The sequence below is a fragment of the Lissotriton vulgaris genome, chromosome 9 (genome assembly GCF_964263255.1).
Source record: "Lissotriton vulgaris chromosome 9, aLisVul1.2, whole genome shotgun sequence".
Classification (NCBI taxonomy): Eukaryota; Metazoa; Chordata; class Amphibia; order Caudata; family Salamandridae; genus Lissotriton; species Lissotriton vulgaris.
In genome coordinates, this window is record NC_141697.1 from 774,144,274 (window position 1) to 774,171,636 (window position 27,363).

Below are 27,363 nucleotides of genomic sequence, written 5' to 3' on the forward strand. Positions count from 1 at the left end.
CAGACACATAGCACACAGAAATGCCAACTACTAAAAGTGGCACTTCTGAAATAGGTATAATAAATCTGCGCACACCATTGTGTAGCAATTATTATCATTATTCACAATATACCAAACTTGACCACACTGCTCCTCTCATAACAGGAATTAGCACTGAAACACTTATCAGGGAATCACCAATGCATTCCTCATAGAGGGCAGCCTCACAGCAGTGAGAAACCAAAATGGCTGTATGTTACTATCAGGACATGTCACACACTTAAGGTACATGTCCTACCTTTTACCTACAATACACCCTGCCCATAGGGCTAGCTAGAGCCTACTTTAGCAGTGACTGACATGCAGTAAAATGGGGGTCACAGGCGTGGCTCACACTTTAGGTGCCACATCACAGCGGCAATAACACTGCATGCACAGGCCCTGCAATGGCAGAGGCCTGGGATAGGTTTGAAAGGCTACTTTGGTGGGTGGAAAAACCAGCTCCACAAGCCCACCAGTAGAATTTAATTTACCAGCCCCGGGTATATGAGATACCACTTTACAAACGACTGACAGATAAATTAAATATGCTAAACAGGTGTAGACCAAGCTTGCCATGTTGACCACAGAGAGCACAGGCACTTTACACTAGACAGCAGTGCTAAAGTGCCCAGAGTCCAAAGATCACCAACACCATGTCAGAAAAAAGGATAGGAGAAAGGCAAAAAGTTTAGGGATGACCCTGCAAAAAAGGCCAAGTCCAACACATACTAATCGAACCTAGGCAGTATGTACTGGATTCATCCTTTGGCTCTGCATCTTTTTGGTAAGACCCTCTGGTGGAAGCTTAAGTAACCAACAGGAATTCTGATGATACCCCCTACCACACACCTAAAAATAGATAAATGAGTGGTCCTGGTGAATGTGGATGTGATTTGCTTATCCCACCGAAACATGCGTGACCTGGTTGTTTTTAATTCCTAACCGACAACACAACTACAGATATTCCCTCAAGTGTTCTCTCTGGTATTGTCATCGGTGAATGTTTTAGTGGTTTGGGAGGTTATGTATGAGATGCGAGTGTGAGAATGTTTTGCTGTGTATGAGGTCAGAATGTTATATGTGGTTAGATATAAAGGGTATACTATATGTCAACATTGAAAAATGTTTTATTATATATGTATAGTTCCTAAATGTGTTGTAGTATGATAGGATACATGTTTGATGTATCACAATGTGAAAGAATTGTACACTTGCACTTATGAATAAGTTGTGGCATTGCAATCATGTTTATAACTTTGTATAATCAGATTATCTAATTGCAGTAATGTGAACACGTTTACAAATAGTTCAAAAACATAATAAAAGTACAAATATTAGCATGTCTATGTTTTTGATTTAACACAATTCAGTGATGGACAGCTCATAGAGCTCCAGCCAGCATGACAATTCAGTGGGAGTACGTCTAAGTTTCTTTTTGCATCATCACAGCCATGGATCTTTAATAGATTTTGAGCAGGCATAGTGCTCCTATCTATAGTTGGCATAAGCACAGACAGTGTTCAAGTATCAATCAATCAAACAAACTTTATTTGGTTTTTGAAAAAAACAACATAAAAATCAAGTCAAGTTAAATTAAAAACGATCAATGTGCATCATATAAGACTAATAACAGTACAGTATATCTAACACAGCCCTTTAGATGCAGTATTACTAACAAGGTCTATAACACAAACAGGTAAGTTAATAAATAAAAAAGTCTAATCAAATCACAGTGGCTGAAATTCAACCTCATAGGTTAATCACAACTAGATCTGAGCCTGACCTCAGACCTTACAAAAACTGAGGAAAAATGAAACCGGGTCTAACCTGCCTAAAATTTGCCTTTTTTAAAATAGGGAGGATGTAGAACTTTCTTGGTACCTCATAAAAGCTACAAAACATATAAAAGTGCATCATATCCTGTGGAGACCTAACGCCGCAGCCACAGGGTAGGAGACTGTGATGTTTATGCACCCCATGCGGGTGGGCCAAGAGGTAAGGAAAAAGATCCAGTATCTACAATCTACATCAACATAGACATGCTTATACTCTATCTCCTAACGACATAAACAGAAGCATAATGTTGTCTACAGATTGTATAAGCAGTAAGTTTGAGATGACTCTGTGTCATCAGAGAAACAGTAAAGTCCAAATGGTTCTTCTATAAACAATTTTAATCTACAAATTTAGGGCATCTGTTTTAAATTGGGTTGTCCGGGCTACATCTACCAGAATACATGGGTCATTAAATGACATCAATGGGCTGAACCATGACCCACGATGAGGGTGAATCATAAGCAAACATGTATCTACATGGACATAGTTTTGCCATTTATGGTCTTCATTAACCTTACCTCAGCTATGTGGTCCCCGTTCCCTACACTTTGCCTGTTCTCCCATCTTTTGACCTAGATTTGCCCAACTATCTATGACCCCTTATTATATCAACCAGGGCAAAGCTCTTTTTTGTCAGGCATGAGCCACTGAAATACATGTAACCCTATGGGTAGCCCTGATGTCTGAGTCTCTAAGATGTGTATCCTTGTGGCTATTCTAGGTGAAGCTTGCAAGAGCGGTGTAACATGAGCGATATTTCTGTATACTCAAGAAAGATCTAATGCGATGCATGTAGCATTAGGAATTGCTCATTGTGACTTAAGAGGTAACTTTGCTGTCTGAAGGCTGAGGCAGTGCAATTTGTGCAATTTGAGAGCTGAAGTCTACCTTACTAAAATCTGTGTAACATGAAAAATCGATATGTTGAATGAGGTCTGACATAGTAAGGTCTGAACAGCTTGAGGTGCAGCAATATTGCCACCCGAGGCCTGAATCCATAAAGTAGGTGTACCTAGCGGTTAGCCCTGTTGTCTGATGCCAGGGCCTGTAAGATCTGTGAAACCTGAGGATAGCTCTGTTGTCTGAAGCCTGAACCTGTGAAATCTGTGTAACCTGAGGTTAGCTCTGGTGTCTGAAGTTTGGGCCTTTAGGATCTGTGCAACCCAAAGATAGCCCTGCTGCTGTCTGAGCCTTGGGCTTGTAAGATGTGTTTATGCTGGAGCTTTCTGCTGAGTCCAGCAGGATCTTTTAACTCAAGTGGTAGTTCTGAGCTCTGAATGCACCCCGCTGTGTATGCTGGATTTATAGGGAATTACTTGGTACCCTCATGGGGAGAGGAGTTTGCCTAATGGCAGGGCGATCGGCCTCAAATCTGGGGAACTGGGTTTGAGTCTTGGCAATGACGCTGAACATCCTGTGATTCTGGGCAAATCACTTAATCTCCCCGTGCCTAACAAAGATGACTGTGACCTCGTGTAATGCAACTGGCGCTATGTAAAGCGCTATGATACCTGATTCTGGTCAAATTTGCGCTATACAAAACTCTGTAAAATAAATAAATCAAAAGTATGGGAGTAAATATCACTGCCCTGTAGTTGATTGTGGAATTTGTAGCTGGTGTAACATAACCTAATGTGCTAGTGATTAGACATGCCTGCAGCGCACTTGTTCCTGGCATGGTCAGTGGCTAATTTGTAAGAAAACATAAGTGCCGGCTCTCGTCAGGAGGCAGCTTGCACCATCCCATTTCTCCTGTTAGCGCCGCGTAAAACAGAACCCACAACACACCGTTAAAGTGGGGAGATTATGTGGTGTAATGGCCAGAGCTGCTGACTATGGTGCTGGAGAACCAGGTTCAAGGTTTAATGTTGGCTCAATTACCTGTGATACTTGCAAATCACTTAATCCTCCCCTGCCTAACATAAAAGAATGTGTCTAGTGCCGTTTTTGATGATTAAGTGCTAGTGTGGAGCACCGGAAACCACCTGCTCAAATTAAACACTAGGCGTGGGCCTCAAGGGATGGACTAGGCACCAAAGACAATCTTTCTCTTCTCACTCTCAGAACTCTTTCTCTCTACCTCCTTCCCTCCCTTTCTTTTGAAGCCCCACAGTCATTGCCGCAATGAACCACGGGGAGCTAGGAAAAGTGATAGAGGCACCAACAGCTGCCTGGGTTTCAAATCCGGCCGCCAGTGGTTCCGGCTCACCATGGAAACGCCCAATGGAGCGGGAGGCCAGTCTCACTCGATGTGCCTTGCGTTCCTGTCTGGTGTGATTTTTAGGGCGGGATATTGACTTAGAACATGTGGCAACCAAACATCTGAAGTCTGAATTGTCCACCGGCGAAGAATATTCTCAGCTACCTTTAGTTACAGACTTCTGTTCAGTCTTTGAAATTACTATGCCTACAGGTGTCCCATGTTGTGTATTAATACAGATATCGATCGTACCATTACTCATTCGGCTTCTTTGCAGTGCCAGGCAGCTCTGACCCACAGTACATGATTATAAATGACAGCACAACTTCCAAACCGTAATCAGAAGCAGTTCCTAACGCTGAATCAGGGTGGCAAAGATCGAGGATGGGCCTGAGGTGTTCCAGTAGCATGTCCAGGTTGAGGCTTAGGTCGTCTTTGCTCCCTTTTTGCCACACCATCCCTTTTTTGGGCCAGATGCCATGGCTTTGGGGTGGTAGATCTATCACCGACGCAGCTGCCGGCGAAGAACGTCAACACCTCGGCATCAAAAGCCATGCAGTGCCCGGAGTCCGGTGTTACTGTTGTTCCTCTGATCCCATTTTGACAGGTTGATACCTTTGTATACCGCCCCCTCCATCACGGCCGCCTACGAATGTGAAAGACTGGGGCAGGACTGAAGCTGACGCTCTTCTGAGGGCTCGCATTAGTTGCCCCATACCGCATGCCGGCATGTCTCACCTCAGTTCTCAAAGCCTGCACTCCCCTCCCAGGGGTATTCCTTCCATTCATTCTCCAATCTCCCGTTAGCTCTACCTAAGTAGAGACTTCGAGTGACTTCAAATCAAGAAATTTGTTTTTTTCATATGAAACAGTTGAAACCTCGATTTGCTCGAATCATTTATGTTCAAAAGCACATTGATTGGAGGTGGAACGTTGCTATTCATTTCCTCAAATCAATCATTTGCATTTGGGGAACCTTTTGTGGTAAACAGCATTACTTCTCTCCGTTTGTCTTACTTTCCCCGTCATTCTTTCCTCCCCTTCCATCTAGGTGTTCTTTTTTTTTACTGAAGGTTCTTACCTCTGCTCTCTATTTTATCAATGCTGTCCCCTCTTCTTTCCCAACCCATTATTTTATACTTTTTGGTCTCCCAACTCCTCCCCTTTCACAAGTTGTCCCTCTTCAATGTTTCCGTTTCAGTTTTTCATCACTTAACCTCACAGCTTTTCAACTTTGCTTCTTATAATTATAACGTGTTTTCATAGCACGAAACACCTCACTTCTGAGGACTGTAAGCACTGCACATTAAAGATATAACTATTACTCATTTCATGACACTCACTTTACCCAAACAGAATAGTCTCTTTTAACATAACATGAAAGGCTGTGTCTTCCTTGTTCTCTGAATAGGTGAGGCTTCAATGCCTCTCTCTGGATACAAATCAAAAGGTATGAAAAATGATCTAACCAGGATAAAAGTCTCATACCCAAGCACAAAAAATGTATAATTTGGGGAGAAAGATTCTAAGAGGCCACTTTAGCCCTTGTCCAGCATGAAGGTAGTTTTAATATTATCCCTGTCATTTCCTGTTCCAGTGCAGGGATTCTTTACCTTTTAACTTCTATGGACCCCCCCACTTAATCATTACTGAAACCTGGGGACCCCAATAAATCGCTACTGGAAACTGCGGACCCCAATGAATCATTATTGGAACCAGGGTGCCCCCTCTGAGTAATTAGTGAAAGCCAGGAGCCCTGGCCTAAGCATTTACAATAGTTTGAACTGCAAAACAATACATAAAAAATACAGCAATAAAAGCATTCATCAAATGATGACATATTTTATTTACTCACAAATATAAAACATTTAAATTTGAATGGGAAAGTTGGAGCTTTTCTAAATTCAACTGAGGCCACTAATCATCCATACGACATTCTGTTTGATGCACTTGCACTGCTCCCATGATTGAATCTGAGAATGCTAGCTTAATTTTCAGCTTCCAATTTTAAATTCCGTGCCATTTTCTGATTTGTTTTTACATTTTCAATTATACATTGTGCATCTATATACACGCACTCACTCTCTGTCTGTCTCTCTCTCTCTCTCTCTCTATTAATCTGTTATTATTATCTAATTAGGTCGAGCCTATGGCATTGCTTTAGCAATGCTTGTTGGCGAGATATTATTTAGGGGCTTTCAAAAATGCACCCAAAGGCTTTCTAGACGGATTGCCTACAGTGCATGTGTGTGAGCACGTGCACATCGTACACCATGCTGGTTTACACTTCAAAGGAATCCTGCTCCCCCGCCCACCTCCGCGCAATGCCAGAGCTTGTTGTTTACAAGCAACACCCCAGCTGCTTTGCCACCCCCTCTCTTCCTGCTGGCATTCCTCTCTCCCTTCTCGCCCAGTCCTTGTTTCCCGTCACACCACCTTGCCTAGGCCAGCGCGAAATTGCTCACCATTTGCTTGTCTTTAATCAAGACGACCATGCGACTTTCTTTAGTTTTTCACTGCGTGGCATTCCTACAAGCCGAAAGGTAAAATGTCTGCCTTCTCACCCACATTTCCAACTTCATGCAAATTAATTAGTACTATCGGAGTTAATATGCGATCCAATATTAAAGCCCTGATCAAGCGCGGTAACCCTTGCTTTATCGTTAAGCATGTGGGCCGCACACATTTGTTTAGTTTCTGCTCCTGAACGCTGCTCATTTTAGGACTTGTGTCCTGGCAATAAGTGCTTGTGTTTCGTGTGCATGATTGTGTACTCGGCTCTTTGTATGTGTGTGTATGCGCCTGGATGCACTATGTCTGCATGCCTAACAAGTGTATTCGTGCAGTGTTTTCGTGTATTGCGTGTGTCTATACTGTGCACAGTCATTTCACCTTATGCGCCTCTTGCAAAGTTAGTCCTGTTGGCGCTTTATAAACTATTTCTCCCTCAAAGATACAAGCTAGTCAAAAAGCACACAAAAGTCTCCCTCTGCCTTCCCGAACATGCTCAGCAGCTGGTTTCTGGTTTCTCCCCCGTCCCCCAATCACCACCCTCCCGCTGTTAAATACTTGCTGTCCTGTCCGAGCCTCTCATCGCTCCACCCCTCATCCATTCTCAACCATTCCCTTGCTGCTTGCTCCTGAGCGCTGCTCGTTTTAGGACTTGTTTTTAATCTCCTTAACCCCTCCCCCGACCAGGTTTTCTTGCATCCTCGGCTACCCGGCGCTATCCTCCCGAGGGGGTTGCGCTCCGACCTCTCCCCTGGGCAAGGCGACGATCGCTGTCACCCCCCCCCCCCCCCGGCTCATCTGACCCCTGTCACTACAAGCCTTCACTCATTCGGAGGGAGGCGTGGGCTTCACAATGGCACCATTGGGGGCTCCAGCCGATATCTGTGCCCCCCTTCACTTTAGCACCCCTTCCCTCCCCTCCGTACCCTAGGCCAGGGCATCACACCCTCTGAGGTCACAGAGCAAGAATGATGCCTCCAATCTCAGTAAACAAAGAGCCCCCACCGCGCTGCACGCACGTACTGGCTGCTCATGCCCAGTGCTGCCCATCACCCGCACCAAATCGGCCCCAACACAGGCAGCGTCCAGAGATAGCAATCTGGTGCCAAGATTTGACCTTTACCTTTACCCGTCACCTCAAGAAGCACACTCAAAAACTCAACACATGACGTCTGAAGTTCTGCCAGCACAACAACATTTTTTTAAAGTTGTCATGGACATGGCATTTGGCACCCCTGGCCCCTACACTTTTTTCGTGTTTTTTTTTACAAACTAAGCAATGATTTAGAATCTGTGTGGTGAAGATTTCTCTTCCTTAAACAGTTTGTAGTTTGTTCTTTGGCGCTTTAGTAGAGTTTACTTTCTTTCCTGAAGCTGACAGAAAGTTACTTCGCACTTTAGCAGCAAAATAATTTTCTTCTGTGAATTGGCAGAGGAGTTTTTGCTCACTTTGGAAATTAGCAACCCTGTTCTGTCCTTTTGGAAGGTAGCAAGATTATTTTTCTGTACTTAAGACATGTGTGGTCAGGATTCACCTTCACATAGGTCCTTAGAAAGTACTGCTCTGTAGACATAAAAACTGCTCGACACATTGGCAAGCTGTAGAAAGCTCAGCCTTCTCTTTTGGCGGTATTTGGCAAATGTGCCCAATTCCTGTATTAAGGCCTTAGACCTGGCCCATCCATTGCACCTTCTGCTTAGGAACAAGTAGATAATTCCTATCTCAAGTCTGTGTCTCATCATTAAGATCACAGGCCTCTAGGTGCTACATTGTTAAGAAGGCTCATTATTTTGCAAACTGGAGAAAATTATTGAGAGCAGACATCAAAGTTTAATAAAGGTCAAGTTATGTTATGTGTATTTTTACAGTGTGTATATCACCAAGAGGGTATCCAGGCATCTAAAGAGGCGTGATGTGGCCCTGGCTGGAGCCTATTTGAAAAGCCAGGTTTTCAGTTTTTGTGGAAATCAAGGACCGAGTTGGTGGTTCTAATGTGTAGGGGTGTTCAGTCCGGGTATTGGGGGCCAGGTACAAGAACATGCACCCGCTGGCTCAAGTTCTTCAAATGCAGGGGACATGGGCAAGCAGGAGGTAGGTCGAGCAGTGGTTTCTGGCAGGGATGTGGAAGCCGATGCGGCTGTTCTTTTATACAGGCCTTGATTAAGCAGGGCTTTGTATGTGTATGTGAGGTGATTGCAGAGTGCGCGCTTGTGGATCCAGTGGAGGTTTTAGATGTGTGGAGATGTGTGCGTGATGGGTGGAACATTGAGTGTAAGCTTAACTGCTGCATTTTGGATGGCTTGGAGTCTGTTGGTAAGATGTGCGGAGATGGAGACGTAGATTGTATTTGTGTAGTCCAGCTTTCTGGTGACCAGGGCCTGTGTGATGGTTCCACAAGCAAATAACACTTAGACAGGTTCAGTAATACCTCCATCTGTCTTCAGGTTTCAAGGGGCTAAACTAAATGCTGAAGCAAGTGAAAGTCACAGCTGTGAGCTGTGAAGTGGCCAAAGTCCCTTGGCTTGGGGAGACTGTATCCAAAGCGGGTACAAGCATTCCTCCTAGAGCGGGAGTGCTTGCTGGACCCAACCCAGCTTTTCAGTGATCATAATAACAACTTTTTTATAGCGCTCCACACAACACCTGCTGTTTATAAGCACTTTGGATATAAAAGTGACTGTGATCAAATGTATATACTTGTTTTACTGACAACAGAAAACTGGAATCCTGAGTTTATACTGGAGTAAACAACAGAATCATCCCTTTCTGTGTCTGAAAAGGCAAATTTCTCTCCGAGTTCGAAAATAGTTCAGTAACGGGCATCAAGGAAGTCGGCAGATATTTGTTGCATGGAGGAAAGCCAAACTTGTATTGTATGGAATCCCCCTCTCCTGGCTCTAATATACTTTTCTGACACTTGCAGAGGTAAAGTAATGGAAGCATCACCCAAGGAAATCCACTTGGCACACAAAGCTAAACATATAGCCCTCATCGGTTGAAACTACAATCTGAAAGTTCATTGAAAAGTTCAAGCGCAGCCCAGTCGCATGTATGACCATGGGACTGATTTAGTCAGCTGCCTTTTCCCACCACACATGGATAAACACTCCAAGTCATCACAGCGATCAATAATTGCATTGGTACACACAAACTTTAATATTACAACAAAAGAAGTGCATTGCAGCAATTGTTACCCATCCTCTTCGAATGAAAAATTATAATTACTGCTAGCACGCATTGGTACCAACCAATCATTATCACCTGGAAGTATGATCTTACCCATTCTACTCCTCTCTATTAATTGGAAATTATTTTATCCACCATCTCCTGTAGTTTTATATACAACTGCACAATTTTCATGAACTTTAAAACATTTGTGAAGTCTTTTTTTTTTTAAACCAACAGCAGGACAAGCTTTCCGCTGAAAGGAGGAGTGAAAAAAATAAGAAAGAAAGATACAGTAACAATACACTGTTGTAAAATGGTTTTGCAAGTAAATCCCCTAAAAATATACTTTATGCAGAAATAATTTCTTGCATGCCAACTTTATTTTACTTTTTTTTTATAATGGAGTTATATATAGCAAGAACTTGACCCGAAGGTATCGAGTATCAGAGCGCTTTACATAGCACGAATTGCGTTACATGAGGACACATTCATTTTTGTTAGGTTTACAGGGAGATTAAGTGATTTTCCCAGAATCACAGGATGTTCAGTGTCGTTGCAGAGACTCAAACCAATTTCCCCAGATTCGAGGTCGACCGTCCTAGCCGTTAGGCCAACTCCTCTCCCCAATTGACACTTTATAGTGTGCCACCCTTCTTGGCTGATGTTTGAAGATTCACTCACCTCAAATAAGCGATAAATGAAGTTCAAACTTCGCCTTCAAAAGTCATATAAAGTTGGTAAACTTCACCTTTCATAAAGGCAGGGGAAGTTTCCAAACGTTTTCGACCTTGCCCCAGTCAAGGTTTTGCAACCCCATCTCACTGGCAATGAGGGATTCTTTTCTCTGGTTTTATCCTGCCAAAAAGTGCGTCATCCTGTGTCAGGAAAGTCTTTGCTGCCAAGGCCAAATATCAACATAATGGAAATGTCATGCCCTAGGTGGAGGATGCGTGCGCTGGGCATTGAGTGGTGGCTTTTACGCATTGCCCCCTCAAAGCCGCGAGTCAAGTGCTGCTAACGCTGCATATGCATTAACTTCACAGGATTTGTTACAAAAAAGGTGCTTACAATACACAACTTGAACACCCCTATTGCTAGCGTGAAAACATTTACTTTCAGTCTAGTTGAAAAGCCTCAGTAAACTGCAAACATGCTAATTTCAGAAGGAAATAGTACACCAAGCTTTTTAGTTCTATATTAACCATTGGCACATCAACACCTCAAAAGCCTTCTGGTATTAGAGCATTCTGTGAAAGTGAAATAAATTTTCAGAGGGAACCAAACAAAGGACATGTCAAGTCTCAGTAAACAATATGCATGCCCGAAATCTAGCCAACGTTTTAGGGTACATCAGGAACACATTTCAGCATTCTAAGTAGAACCCTACAAAAATCTCAACTGTCCCAATCCAAGCTGTATCTCACCACATGATCTCTTTTCCTTATCCCTAATTTTTCAGTGTAGACTTTTGCACCTCAACTATTGTCTAAACTGTGGTTCTTAACATTTTGACTTCTGTGTATTCCCACTTATTCATGGTAGAATCTTGGGCACCATACTGAATCATATTGGAATCCTGGGACCACCACTGAGTCAATATTAGAATCAGAGGACCCTGGGCTATGCAATTTCAACAATACAATATTCAAGTAAATACAGAAATGATTAAATGTTTTATTTAATTTACAAACATATGCCAAAAAAATCCACATTTTAAATGCAATGGGAAGGGTTACGTTTTTCTAAATTCAATTGAGACCACCCTTCATTCATACCATATTCTGTTGTATTGCTCCCATGAATCAATCTGAGGATACACCTTCTTTTTTAGCCTCAAATTTCAATGTTTTCCACTCTAGCAGAACATTTTAAAATCTTACATTTTACATGTTGCTTCTTTGTTTATGTACACTAAATGTTATTTAATTTTCTAAGCAGTTGGTGACCAATTGAGTAGGTATTACGGACCCCAAGCGTCCTCGGACCACAGGTTAAAAACAGCTGCTCTAAATCTATATTTATAGGACGTTATTCCATGTATCAAGAGTTCCTTACACAATCGGAGATAACTCTGCCTTTGTGGCTGATCAGTTTGAGACATACACATTTAGTGAAGGTAGATAAAATGTATAGAATCACAGAATTGTCTGTTAATTGAATGCGCAAATTTTTATCTGCATTTAATGAACATAAATGAATATATGAATTTAAAAGAAGTACCTCCTTCATGTTTACTTTGCATCACTGATTTGTGTCTTTTCTTTCTCTCTTCTTCCCCTTGCCTTCCTACATCGGCACACCCAGAAGAACACAATATGGAAGGTGAGTGCCCTTGTGCAACTTCTCTTTGCTTAGCTGTAGCCGAAGGTAGTGGCCGGCGCTGCTTAGTTTGTAATAGGATCGGGCCAGTGACTCCTAAAACAGTGAACATTTGGAAGGCATTTGGTGTGAGTGAAGATGACACCATTTCTTGTTCAGAATTAGCGATCAGTCGGTGGTGGTGCTACAAAAAGCTTCTGCGATAGCTGAAGCGCCTTGTGAAGGAGGAACTTAGACACAGCTGTCAGTAAGCCTTATAGGTGGTGGGCGAACTGAGGTGGTAAGTCGTAGTAACAACTGAGCTTATTGAAACTCAGTGGGAGGCACACAGATATTGCTTTACTAAATATGATGTCATCTCTGTGACCTTTCAAAAACAGATAGGTCCTGAAAAACCATATACATAGCGAATTTTTAGGATATCCACAAAAGATATATTTACATACATTTAATCCAAATAGAATTCATCAGCAATCATGAAAGTCTGTTATTGAGCAAGCCGTTCAAAGTCTGCGTTACATAACCCAGCCCTAAAATATACCACAAGCTACAAACAATGCCTATGCTTCCTTTGTGCAGCACCGTTTCTAAAAAATGCTTATCTTGGGGTTTGGAATAAATGTAGACTGATAAACACCGTCCAGACATTGAATGACGGGACATCCCTGAAGTTAATCACTAATCTTTCTTAGGGTGCTTTATCTTGCTGTTGGGTTGGCTTCCTTTTCTTTTTCTTTGCTTACGAAACCCTCCTACACGAATGAGTTGCATACACACACATGCGCGCACACACACACACATGCAAACACATATCACAGATCAATCCGAGATTGGAAAGCTCCTTGCTTGTTACTGGACCGAGGTTCTTCTGTGAGACTCTCTGATGCTCTCTATCCACATTTCTGTAAAATTGCTCTTTGAATGGGAAGAAGCACAAAAGCCACTCCAGTATTGGTGTATTGCTAGTTTATTTTCATGTTGGCTTGAAGCAACACTTTAAGACCCGAAAGGGTCTTACTCACACTCTGATGTGACCAAGAACCATTCCGGTCGAAATGCATTGCATGTGCCTCTTCACAGGTAGAGAGAGAAAATGGACACTCCCACCAAACAATCTATTCATGTATTCATTGCGTTGGAATGTCCATTTCTTTAAGTAGAAGGAGAATGTGTGTGTGATTGTGTATTCTCCTTGTGAAGAATATGCAAGTGGTTGGAGTGTGTTTTATATATATGGAGGGCAGAAAATGGCGTGAGTGAAACCACAAGTTCCAGTGTGCATCATAATGACATTCACTAAGAAAGGCACACCGGAGGCCAAAAAAAATGCAGAAGCACGCAGGGAACTGTGGGAGCCAGAATAATGTGTGTTTTCAAATGCCTCTGTAGAAAGAGCACGAAGCTCTGAAACGCGTCCGGCAGGAGGACAGCAATTATCGGTGTGACAGTTCCTGCTCTGTTTGAAAATAAAGGTTTGGAAAAATCACTGGCTGGAGGAGTGCATTCCTAAATGCAGGGCATTTTTGAGGAATATATATATATATATATATATATATATATATATATATATATATATATATATATATATATATATATATATATATATATATATATATATATATATATATATATATATATATATATATATATATATATATATATATATAAACAAATCTTCAAACAGCACACTCCTGCCAGAAATGAAGACACGGACCACGAAGGCTGCAGTAAGGGAGATTTTAATCCAAACCTCTCAGGTTACGCGTTTCGAGCAACTTGTGCTCTTGTTCATAAGAAAGTGGACACTCATACCAAATAAATGGTATATATATATATATATATATATGTATATATATATATATGTATATATATATGTATATATATATGTATATATATATGTATATATGTATATATATATATATATATATACCATTTATTTGGTATGAGTGTCCACTTTCTTAAGAAGATTCCAGTCGATTTCAGTTACAACTTGAGATTGGATTCTAATTATGGTATTTTTTGCAGCAGTCTAGTGTTTTAGTTAATATTTCTTAAAGCAGCAGAAATTCCATTTCCATATGTAGTCCAAGTTTCCAGAATCCACATGCGCTAACAATATACAGTAGAAACCCTTTGCTATTTGTCAACTGGACTCATCATTAGGCTTTGGTAACCACCTCTATTACTCACAAATTATGTCCCTTAGGTTATGTTGCTATCTGCAAGGTGTTTTCACATGTTGGGGTTATCAGATTGGCTCTAGGACCGTGTTAGGGTACCTCACTTATTAACTGGATCGAGAAGGACAGAGAGCTATCTTAGGTTATAATTGTGCCCTCTTCTCAGGGAAGGAACCTGAATTCTCCGAGCTATTGGGAATAAATAATCGTTCCATGTGGCACCATCCCAGCGTGGCACCCTACTTACAATCCTGTGCCTCCTTTGGCATTTCTGATCTGGGAATGTATTCCTATTGGTATCACTGTGACGTAAGACTACTACAACTCGCGTAATGAACTGGCTTGTTATGGGAAAATACAGAATTAAGGATATTCCAATGTCAAAGTCTTGTTTGGTCACCTGAGTGATATTTTCTTTGGAATCACCAGTGGTTATGTGTTAAAGAGTGTTTTTGCTTTGAGTTTAGAGTTTCCGGGAACATTTTTCAGGGTATGGCCTATGTTTGAGGTGAAATGAAGAGATCCTTGACACTTGGGTCTCTGGTCTAGCTTGTTAACTTTATGCAAGGAAGCCTTGTTCAGTCTTAGAAATAGGCTTCACAAGCAATATCATCGATTCATTAACTTAATTGAGTAGGACAACTCATCTTCTGTGACTCCTGATGACATTACCAGAAGTGACATCACACTTTCTTCAACGCAGTGGATTGATAGACTATTCCCCTACCTCATTAAGGCGGCATATCAGAGTTTGACAGTAACGTTTACACCAGATGTTTATTTAAAGAATCACCATGGAAAATTGAGGTATTTGTGCTTTACTAAACAGTAAAACAATAAGATGTGATTTTATTAGAGTGTTTGTTAAACCCACTGACAGCTGCTCTGAAAACCCCATCCTCGCTGTGCCATTGAATTTAAGCCCCACCTGACTGGTGAGACCCATAAAGGCTGAAGCCGGTCTGAGGTTGCTTATGTTCCTATTCAGGGGAGCCGTGGCTAGGCAGTTAAATCTGGACTGAACCTATTGGTGCAGGAGCAAGACTACTTTACCCATAGTTGATCTGAGGACGAAAAAAAGCAATGGACTGGAATGTGATTGGAAGTAGCTGCCACTTTTAGTAGCACACCACCCCTCACCTTTTGCTGTTTAACCCCTTCCTTGCTGCCGTCGGCCGTTGACCGACGGGAACACTACCTCCCCAGTGCTGCCGTCGGCCATCGGCCGACACAGCCCCACCCTCCCTTTAGAACGCCCGCACCGCGGCAGAAAAACCGCTGCAGTTAAGGCGTTAAGGTTAATGAACAATGTCTTGAGAGAATCATAGATAAACAGCTAATAACACTTCCTAAACGTTGAGATACATTTACTTTTAAAGGGGCAGTGGTCTGATTGGTTAAATCACATACATAGCAAAGCAGTCTATAGTGGAAACAAGACTGTAAAATATGCTAAACGTTAATTGAGTTGAAGAAACGCAGGGGCGTGGTTAGGACCAGCAGGGAATGGGGGATTAGTTCTTTTCTCCTTTATTTGAATAATGTCAGCACCAGGACCCCATAGTCCTCGAGGACACACCCCAGGTACATTTGCTCTTGCAAGAAGTACATGGGGTCTGGCAGGAAGCACTGAATTGAGCCAGACAGTCTGCAACATTTCGAGTGTGTATAGACCTGAGGTACAGGAACGCACCTCCAATACTCATTAGAGAGCTGAGTGCCGTTGTGGGCTGAGGCATAGCACTTTTCAACTATTTGCTATTGTAGTGATTTAGGAGCCTCTGGGATTTATTTCGGCCCAACAGTCAGAAAGGTTTTTCCTGCAGACTTCCCGTAATTTGTTTCAACTTCGTTTTCTATGTAAATTTTCGCAAATTATACAAAGTATATTTTTTAAAACATAGAGAAAAGTTCCACTACAAGCAGTTTGTGCGAGATAAACACCACAAAAAAGCACGTTTATGGGTACAAATAAAAAGATATTTTTGTGAAAGAAAGTTTCCCACTAAAAAAATTTGAAGATTACCAAATTCGTTCACCTTTGCCAGGGAACTTCTAAACTTTGCCCAGTCCTAGATTTTCTAAATTAATGACGTGTTCAGTTAGGATGAGAAGGGTGTGCAAAGTTGTGTTTTTTTTTAACAATGATGCGGTTTCGCAGACAAGGTCGGCCTAGCTTATAGAGCAGCCAAGCAGTGTACGACGGGATGATTTCACAGGTCATTGTGTGGGTCTGTTTTTTTTGGCTGTTTGTGGGCCTGTTTTATGGATTGCTGGGTCGTTTTTGATGATATTTTTTACTGTAGAGTCTTCTGATATTAAAACAATCATTGCCTGCAGCAATCTCAAATCCATGCACTGATCCATATCTTACAAAACACGTGTGCAGGGTTTCTTTACACCTTAAAAACTGCCCCAATTTGTAAATATGGGAGGCTTTTTTAGATTTCTAAACTCACTTAATTTGAGTCCCGTGCCTATCGTCTGTCCTAGGTGACCCTGTACGCAGAAAACTCTACAGCTCTACGAAGGATGCCAAGTTTTTCACGTTGCTACATTCACGTTAATATCACGGCTTTTTTTTACTATTTGTGTTGCATACACGACACCCATTATTTACGTTTTTTAATTTGTTGTGCCTACTATGCAAACTTTAGAGAAAATCATTCTGGAGTCAATCTAAGTGTTAGAATAGTGTGTAAAAACCTCTCTTCTAAATACGATTTGGGCACGGTATCAGGTCGTTTTATTCTCTTCATTCCAACTTTTCCATCTTGCATTGGAAAATAAAGTATAAAAGGTTTTTCGTTTTTTTTTTTTGTTGCATCATCTTCCTATTATTGCAGTGTTTTGTCTGTGCAATTTCCTCCAGAAGCACTTGTCGATAATTGAGCATGCAAAAACTTGGAAGACACGGTAGCCTGGCAAAACTGGTGATGCTCGCTGTTAAACCAGGTGCAGGCACAGGATTTGTTAGATTTACACTTCTCGCAGAACTTGGAAGGAGGCCATGACTGTTTCCCTGCTGCGTTATTCTACTGTGCATCGCCAATTTCTGCAAAAAGGTTTTCTTACAAATAAAAAGGCTGCGTACAATTTCCAGCTTGGCTTTGTACGTTTAGAGTAAAAAAGGTCTTGCATGCAGCGGAAACGTGAAGGCAAAAGTACTTGGGGAAACGATTGCAATCTTCGCCATGGACTAACATTGAAACTTCTCAAAACGTTGTTGTACTGTCAAAAAATCTTTGCACAACACTAGTTTTAGGACCACTCATTCTCAAAATTGCTCAGCAGTTGCTCGCATTTTCTTTTCTGCTTTGGGTCTGTGGCCCTGGCAAATTCAACTTTAAGATTCACCTCTCAAGATTATAACACAGGCACCTCACAGTTCCTCGTCTATGTGTGGCCTTATCTTGCTACCCCCTTGTCTTCAAGGCACCCTCCTAGTTCATTCATTCCCACATTTTCCACTCCGTGCAACCCATCAGTGTGTTTAGGTCTGGTGTTTGCCAGGACATTTTGATTTTACTAAATTAAATATATTCTATACATAGTTAAAGAAGGTTCAACCTTTAATGTCATACGCACTTTACTCTTCTCCATGGCTGCATAGGACCAGCCCACTTCAGCCACTGACTCCTTCCTCTGTGATGGATGGCATTATTCCAAAGACCATCGCATTACCAACAGATAAAGAAGTACCTTTCAGTACAAGATATTAGTTTGTCAGGGTGTGAATGTGTATTTTTTTTTTAAATGCTTAACATTATAAATCTATTTTTAAAAATTAATTTTACTAAGCTTATGAGGGTATGGCAGCTCCACCGATGCTGCCACTTGTAGTGTTTTACACTGTGTACATCCACTACTTCCAGCCACCATGTTTGAGAATGGGACCATTCCAAGATGGGCATCGCCTGCACATAGTGATGCAACATTTTAGTATGTTTTTGCAAAACTCTAAAGACATCTACCTGGGCATGAACATGGATGGGCAACAATGTTGTTGTAAAACTTTATTACAAAATTATTTGAAGACAGCCTTCTGCGCACATGCATATGTATGCATGTATGGGCAGCTATTTAAAAAATATACATTTCTAATAAAATCGTACAAAAACATAAAAAAAATTGTTAAAACAAATTGGACTTGCATTCGTCACCAGACATTAACTTTTGTGAATACTTGTTTTTATAAAAACTGAAGTTTGCCAAACCTGTAGCTCACAGGGCACATTTGCAGACACACAGGAAGGAGTAACACTGTCTATAGGGATGTCACAAAATGCAATCAACCTCAAACATAGCAACATTTTAATGTGTAGTGTTGAAAAAATACGTTTAATAGAGATTTTGATACATCAGCTGCTCGTGTGGTATGTGCACAAACGTGGACTGCTAGCAGTGCTAATTTTTTTCTTTAAGTAAGTGCAGGGGGGAAAAGTATTTCTTGAGACCCGTCACCAGTACTGCAGATTGCTGAATATAAAGGCTGCCTGGACATGATTCCACAGTATGCCTTTTTCTTCTACCACTCCATTCTTCTTGACTCTTTATCTCACTCCTATAGGTTCTTTTTCATGCCTGCTTTCTTCCTTCATCACTCTTTTCCTATCTTTCGCTTGGTTCTTCTTTCATGCTTTTCCGAAATGTTGTCTCCTTTTCTGCTCAAAGCCTTAGGATGAAAAACAAGTCCTAATCCTAAAAAAAAGAGTGCAGGTGTCCAACGCCCGCAACTGCCGACCCAAATTTAGCACTGGCTGCGTGACAAAGCTGGCTCCTACCCTACTGGTTATAAATATATGTTTTGAGTCACCCATGAGTGAAAGATGAGTTGTCACAAGAAGGAAAAGCAGACGGGAAGCACGTGTATTGCACCTTACTCCAAATAATACTGTCTCCGAGCTGGAGGCTTGAGGCCTCTTTTGAGCCCCCTTTTCCCACCGTGTCCTAGATGCACCGTGTTGCCCTGCCACTTCTACCCAGCGGGCATCAAGACGTCCACTTAGTGAAGTTGAAAAAACACAGTGAATCTTATGAGAGCCATGCAGTGGCGCCCAGCTTCCCGCCAGAGCATTGATTATCCGTCCTCCAGACAAGCGCTGCACTTGGAATATCTTAGAACGGTTTGGGTTCCCCGAAGTCTAAGCACGTCTGGACGTGGTCTTCTGAACGAGGGGGCCTTCCGAACCCAAAGGCACTGAACAACAAGCAGCGCTTCCTTTGTGGAGGCGGTTGCTGGTGATGGGCACGTACACTGAGTGTTGGGGACAGGGACGTCATTTACATCATCAGATTCTGACCCGAAGGAAGAGAGAGAACTGCAGAAAAAAGAGAAAGAGGAAGGGTAAAAATGAGAAAACAGTGACCAAAGGAGAGAGCAGGGATGAGACTGTTTCTGCAGGAGTGAGAAAAGGAGACAGAAAGTCCAGGGTCATGGAAGAAGGAGGCATGAAGAGGACACAAGACAAGACAGCGTTGGTCTGCAGCAACCCCAGCTTGCAGCAGACCTGGAAGTGGGCTCCTAAGAAAAACTTCTGAGCCCCACGCTGATTATTTTTTTAAAGAGCTTAAATGCTGCCAGTAATAGTGGGAGAGATATCTGGCGTTTCTACATAAGGCAACGAGGGACTGAAGGCGGCCTTCACATAAAATATTATTGTGTGCAAAACAAACTTAATGTCTGAAAAGCACGGAACATATTCTGCAGCTGGAACCTGGGCTCTGCGGGGAAGGGTTTCAAATCTTCCCCAAAGGAGAGGAATGGAACCGACAGCTGAGGACATCCCAGCTTGATGCGTGAATCCCTAAGAGCACGTGAAATTGACCTTCTCTCCTGTAAGAACTGAGGTAAATGCTTTTATATTAATGTAGAGGTGAACTGAATGATCAAGAGCTTCAATGGGGCTAAATTAATATAATTAATAGCAAAGCAAAATGCTGGTTGGAGTCACAATATTGATGGTTTACTATCGACCTGCAACAATATCAACTCCACATTCAGCTTGCACTACAGCATCAAGATAAACAGATCTGATGTTGGAACAGTAAGTTTATACTTTAATTTATTTACTCAATTGTATAGTGTTAATCTATAATGTGGAGTTAATATTCATCCAGGAAAATATTTTTTTGTAGTTCGTATAGTGAAATACAACCAACTTGTGATATAAATCCAATTTTAATAATGAGACCGAATTTTAATTCTTTTACATGGCTATAGAAAACATGCTCCTTCGAAAAATTAGTAACAAAGGTTCCTTTTCCACTCTCACTCACACTAGGAAAAAACATTATAAAAGTTTTATATCATTTTGCTAGCTAGACATGTAGGCATGCCTGGCATTCTTTATTGATGAGTCTTAAAGAGACTTTCCCAGTTAAAATTGTTTGCCTTTGCAAGAATATCTAAGCAAAGACATTTATTTTCAGCCATTATCAGCTGACCTTTACTTAACCTGCGACCCAGGTTTATCCTCACGAGGTTACAACACAAAAAGATGATGGACGGAATGTTGAACATTGTCAAACATTCACCCCCAGTCACAGATCTGGGTTTAATCCATCGTTTTTTTGCTCACTACGCCACCCCAGTTCAGACATAGCCATATGCAAATCAGTCTTGACCCTGTGCCTCATGGGAACAGTCGAGACCGAACTGCCAGGCCATGTCTTCCCTGGACAGGTATCAAGCATCCTAGGATGGGTTTCGGGCTTTCAGCACTCATCAGCCAGGATAGCTTGACTCCAGTGGCGTAGTGAGCACGGGACCCACGTCTGAGCATACCCTTCCCACTTAGGGTGAAAATGCAACACATCACCTTCAAGACTGATTTGCATATGGCCATGTCTGAACTGGGGTGGCGTGGTGAGCAAAATAACAATGGATTAAACCCAGATCTGTGACTGGGGGTAAATGTTTTGCCAATGTGCAACATTCCGTCCATCATCTTGTGTGTTTTGCTGTTGTCCCTATGTGGGAAGGGTATGCCGAGACGTGGGTCCCGTGCTCACTACGCCACTGGAGTCAAGCTAACCTGGCTTATTGTAGTAAAGGGAAGTACACAATGAGTAGGTTCAAGCAGGTTTAATCCAGGAAGACAGCTTAACAACCACAGCAGGTAACAGGTATCCTCATCCAGGAATCATAGGCCAGTACATCTCAAGGATAAACATTCCAACAGTAGGCACACTGCTGAGTGACATAGGAAAGTTCTAAATGACATGTAATGGAATACCACACACCTCCCCCCCTTAAAAAAAAACAAAAAAAAGCAATAATAAAAAAAAATGAAGTACAAAAGGAATTAAGTTCTAATAAAATCTTTGAACTTAGAAGGAGCAAACCTGGCACGTTCGCTACGTCTTAATGAGATCTCTTCACACACAACATCTGATTGATTGTCTATGACAACATTAGGAATCGGCCGAGTATCAGGATTGATTCCAAAATCAGAGTTACTTACAGACTCTTTTTCCAAATTGTCATAAACTTCATGTGTACCAGAGAACCCATCTGAGACATGATCTGAGAGAAGTTTCTGCACACTGGAGGAATTATCTGAAACAAGTTTCTTTTGACTATCTGAAACAAGTTTCTCTGGAAGAGAAGCCTTCTGAGAAGGAGTAACAAAGGGTTTGCATAAGGAAATCCTTCTCAAATTCCATATTTTCCCCCCTTCAACTCTGACAGCTTTGCTAAAGATTTCAATTACTTTGATGGGGTCAGACCATCTAGAGACATTCTTGTGAAACAAACCACCCATTTTAACACGAACCCGATCACCCACCTTTATACTGCAAGAGTTATACTTCTTTTTGGCAGAGTGCTGGATCATGCTTTCTTGGTATTTCCCAATCCTATTCTTTAATGCCTTGAAATCTACCTCGTAGGGAGTATCACTTTTTAACCACCAGGGAAAGAGTTGAGAACCTGCACTGCTCCCGTCGTCGCCAATAATTGTGTAGTAAAGGGAAGTACACAATGAGTAGGTTCAAGCAGGTTTAATCCAGGAAGACAGCTTAACAACCACAGCAGGTAACAGGTATCCTCATCCAGGAATCATAGGCCAGTACAACTCAAGGATAAACATTCCAACAGTAGGCACACTGCTGAGTGACATAGGAAAGTTCTAAATGACATGTAATGGAATACCACACTTATGACGACTGATATCTAGAAACCGGTCCTAAGATGCTTGATTCCGGTCCAGGGAAGACATGGCTTGGCATTTCGGGCTAGACTGTTCCCATGAGGCACAGGGTCAAGACTGATTTGCATATCGCTGTGTCTGAACTGGGGTGGCGTGGTGAGCAAAATAAATATGGATTAAACCCAGATCTTTGGCTGGGGGTGAATGTTTTGCCAATGTGCAACATTCCGTCCATCATCTTGTGTGTTTTATCCATATGAGGTACCATTTTAATCAGGATTGGCTGTGGATTGGAGTCAGAGTGTCTCGCAGACCCTGAAGTTGTATGGTCTACCTACCCCTATATAGCGTGAGACTGCAAGTGTTCTGTGCGAACAAAGATGTTGAGCATTAGGTTAGAGGGAGTACCTTGCGAAAAGCAGTTTGTGCAAATGTGATTGCTGGTATTTTTTGTGAAAATTGAGCATGAGGCTTTATCTCTCTTTCTAATATCATGTTAGATACCCGTAGGAGACTGGCTTGGCAAGAAATGGTTTTACTGATGCCAAAAGTTATTTTCTGTTCAAACCAGTCTACTCTGGCTAAAAAGCAAACACAATTTTGCACCCATGAAATCCAGTGAAATACACATAACCCTAAAAACATGATTTGCATGACATTTCAAGGATGGAAGAAAATGTTTGCAGGGTGGTTGGGATTTTCCTGTGTTGCTTATTCGCACAGTGATGACATAGCTTGTGGCCGATGATGCACCTGATGTGCCCGATACTGCATAACACAATCATTACACAGCAAATATCAATACACACTCTGGAATATTATTTAAAGTGCAATAACACAATGATGGCAGTCTAAGCCTTTATCGTTAACCATTGGCAAGACAGTAAGTCAAAAACGTTCATGTTTGTGTCTTATTTTGTGGAGGTGGGCGAGTTTGTATCTTTGTTATGGTTACAGGCTTCCCACTTATGGGTATTGTACACAGTAACCTGCTGGAATCAACAATCCTAGATTATAGGGTAGTTCAAATTGGAAGGGGTTTGGACTAGTTCCTACCCAGAAGGACTGCTAATAGAACAGATGAAGTTTACCATCCAGTTCAATGATCTTGCCATCAAGGGGTTAAGGAGTCGGTTGGCTTTGGGACCTCAGCATATCCCAACAGTATGAGGGATTACCCCTAATGTGGTACAGTGACAAACTTCTGACACCCAGACTAAACACTGTTGGGGGCCCATGCTCACACTCCAATGAAAAAGAGGGAGGGCAGTGCAAGGCGATTTCATAGACGGTGAGGGGGAGTCTCCACACTTAACATAAGGTTGATTTATGGTGTGGGGTACGTATTTTTAAAGGCACAATCACGAGTTCTGGAGGCAGCTACACTGAGGTTTGCAATTCCTTGTGGAACAGCTCTGCCCAAGCTTTAGATGGGATTTGAAGCAATCTGGGTGTTTCTCCTGTGGCTGTCTCCCCTGATCACTTAGTTTTCCTTTGTGAGAGTATTATAGCAGACAACCTTTCTTGTTGTGGGATGATCTTCAGGCTTAGTCCCAGTCTCAGGGAGAAACACAACTCACAGGCCAGGTACCACCACAGATGGCTGCAGAATTAGCACACATTTTCCACAGTGGAGCTTCAGATTTTGGCTATTTTGCCAAAAATCCATTGTAAATCAAGTCTAAAGTGGGCTTTAACAATTTGGTGTGCCCTGTTAAGGCGGGTTGTGGCTTTGCAGGCTTTCCCTTACTCAGGGAATGCCAGATGTGTATCCCACAGTGCTGCATTTCTTCAAGCATTGATTTTGGGGACCGGTAAATGTTTTCCATTGTCAGACTTTTACCCAGTAAAAAAGACGGAATTCAGAAGCTGGAGAAAGAATGAGGAAGACAAAGGAAAGCAGTGTCAAAGAGAGAAAGCAGGAAAGAAAGAGAACCTGCAAGAATAAGATAGAGAGGACGTGTGAGTAATAGAAGAAAGAACATGCGGTGGAATCCTGACCAGGTAGCCTTGGTGTTTGGCAACCCTAAAAATCATTAGCACTGGTGATAGGCTTCTAAAAAAAACTTTGAGGCTCCTGCTCTCATATTTTTTCACACATTGAAGTCACTGAACTGGATTACTGAGCAGGAATGTGCTGCTGCTAGTCAGAATAAACCTGTAGCTGTTCTCATTACTCTGGTGAAGCTGACTCGATTTCCTCTCATATTTGTACTTAAGCTCCTTTGATTGAAAGCTTTGTAAATTTCAACTTGGCAGGGAAACAGAATGAGCGAGCTGTGTTCTGGGTCTGGGCATAACACTCTATGCAGGCACACGGCCACCAAAGACCTTTATTCTTGTAGGGGCTCACACAGCACTCCAAACACTCAGGGCGACTGAAGAAGCCCTCTAAGAGGGGCGAAGGGGTGACAGTGGACATCACCTCAAGCGTTTGATAGACCTTGCCCCTGGGATAGGGCCACATCTTACCCCAAAATGATTTATGCGATATAACCAGCAAGTAACCTTTCAGTAAGGGGCTAGTGGGGAAGTTACCCTCTTAATAACAAGTTGTAGGGGAAATTTGTTCTTCCCTTGCTCTGGTAGCAGCCTGGGATTCAGTTTTACAGAAGGAGGGTCCATTGCTCTGGAGTCCTGTGGATTTGGAATATTTATAAACAGCAAATCACGGCAGAACCTGCCCTTAAAAATATGAAACATCAGCAATGGGCATCCGATATAAACAGCTATGGACATTGAAATAGCTGCTTCAAAGGCATTTCACGTAGGTATCAATTGATTTTCAGGTGTGAACCTGAAGAAATTGAGGGGCTTCTTCACAAGAGCTTATCGCCACAAAAACATCATTTTTGTGACGTTCGGTGGCAATAAGCCCTTTGCCTTATTTGCAAGATTGCGTTAAGGCACTTAGCGTAGCTTAACGCTGCCTTGCGAATAAGACCCCTTTTCACGCAGCATTTAGCGTGAAAGGCACGGGCAGTGGGTGTTTCAGAGGGCGTAGCGCCGCAACACCCTTTGCTTTTTGGCACTGCTCCCTATTTCCAAAGGTGGCGTAAATATGGGGCAGCGCCAAAAATAAGACCAGGGAAAATCTGGTCTTAACCTGGTGAAACGCAGAGAAATTATGAATTTCTCCTCGTTTTTGCTGTGTCTATGTATACTGCATTCTTCAGCACACATAGAAACAGCAAATTGCCACTAGTGATTGTTCATGTGCAGGAGGTGTCCCTTCCTGCACATGAACAATCATAAAAAAATATACGAGTTGCAACTTCTATGTGTGCTGCATAAAGCAGCACACATAGAAGTTACAAAGCGCTATTACTGATTGTTTATGTGCAGGAAGGATCACATTCCTGAAGAGGAACAATCATACCCTGCAACACAGGCACCCTTGCACTATGGTGCAAGGGTGCCTGCATTGGCACTAGGCAGCTTTATTTAGCGCTAGGGGACATGTAGGGGTTAACCGTATTCTTGTAAATATGTTTCAATCCTGTGCCTGGAAACTGTCAGAGTCTGGTGTTGGCAATCTTGAATTAACGCCATGCTCCAACAGTTCCCTTGAAAATATGCCCCTGAGTGTTTTGTGCAGTATAATGTGGTCCCTGTATCATCAATAGAAGTCACCCCAGCTTAGATTTTGAAGGTGTGAGGGGTTTAGGATTCCTTGGTTATAGGGCTAAACCAAGAATGTGTGAGGGCTTTAGGATTCCTTGGTTATAGGGCTAACCCAAGAAAAGCACCTGCAAACGTGTTAGTCATGATGAGAATAAAAACAGTGTTATGTCCCATTTGGCCAATGGTTTCAGATCCTTAGGACAGAGGGTCAAGGGTGTAGCCTGTGAATCTGTGTTCCTACAAAGACACTGGGTGACCATGGGGGTTGAAATGGTATGGGGGGTTCTGTAGGTAGTGGAGGGCGCCTCCTACTGCACCACAAAGCCACAAGGAAACACCTAATGTCTATTTCAACTGTGTGCCTCTCAGGTTTCATTCTGGGCATTATTAGAAAGAGGGTGTTCTAGACTGCAGCGTTTTTGTGGTTCAGAGCCCCTAAAGGTATTCAGGGCCTTATTTACAAACTTTTGACGCATGGTAGCACAGCAGGCCTTCCTGCTGCTCTGCTATGTGTCAAAAGATAAGGAATACAGCACCCATAGAAAGAGGAAAAAAATAGGACAAATAAAAGTATTTCTCTGAAGAGGCATACAAATCTGACGCATTCCCAGTTTGACGAACCCCCACAGCAACACCCATGGAACACCCCTTTCACCCAGTGTTCTGTGTGAGAGGGTCACATACTTACAAGGCCATGAAAAGTCAAGCATCACATTGCGCCACCGGAGCTTCTGCGCCAGCCTACAGAAACCCCAGAAACATAACGCTGACACTCTAATTACTGTTGCCGGAGTGTGACCTAGAGCGGTCCACTCCGTTTTAATGACTCCCTACCGGCCACACCTGGCCAGAGGATGTGGTGTAAATACATTCGGGCGATGGGGCAGATAGCAGGACCACAAACCTGCTGCATCCCTCTCCAACTCAGCCCTTGATTAATCAGAGTTCAGTTCACATGACAAGCATAGTCCATGAACCGCTGGCTGGGCTGCAGATTGGGACAGAGGTTCTATCGGTGGTGTTGACTCTGGGCCAGCAGATCATGTACAGGAGAGTGGTTGCATGGATTTTCTTGTTGGCTTCTCTCCAAGTTTTATGGGCTTGAATCCTTGGGCTCATTTGGCATGGGATCAAATTAATCGCCTTCCAGCCAGCTGGTATCTTCTTCATGTGAGCCTTGAGGAGGGGTGAGTGACAAATTCTAAATTCTTTTGAACCACGAGATGTTCCTAGATATAACTTTGTGGTCTTTTCTACCTGTTACCATGGTGCCCTAACTTCTGACAACAGTCCATGTTCCAGGCTCAAATGTTGTGCTGAACTTCCACCCTGGCTTCCGGTCTCGCATGA

The 27,363-nt window shown here is 42.4% G+C and overlaps 1 protein-coding gene across 1 annotated transcript in view; it reads left to right on the forward strand.

The window, feature by feature from the left end:
- The window catches only part of LOC147692232 (neurexin-2-like), a 1,848,214-nt gene that overhangs the window by 623,926 nt on the left and 1,196,925 nt on the right, over nucleotides 1-27,363 (forward strand). Inside the window, exon 4 of the mRNA XM_086939513.1 lies at nucleotides 12,042-12,059. Within this exon, the coding sequence (XP_086795639.1) occupies nucleotides 12,042-12,059 (18 nt within the window). The remainder of the gene's footprint in view (nucleotides 1-12,041; nucleotides 12,060-27,363) is intronic.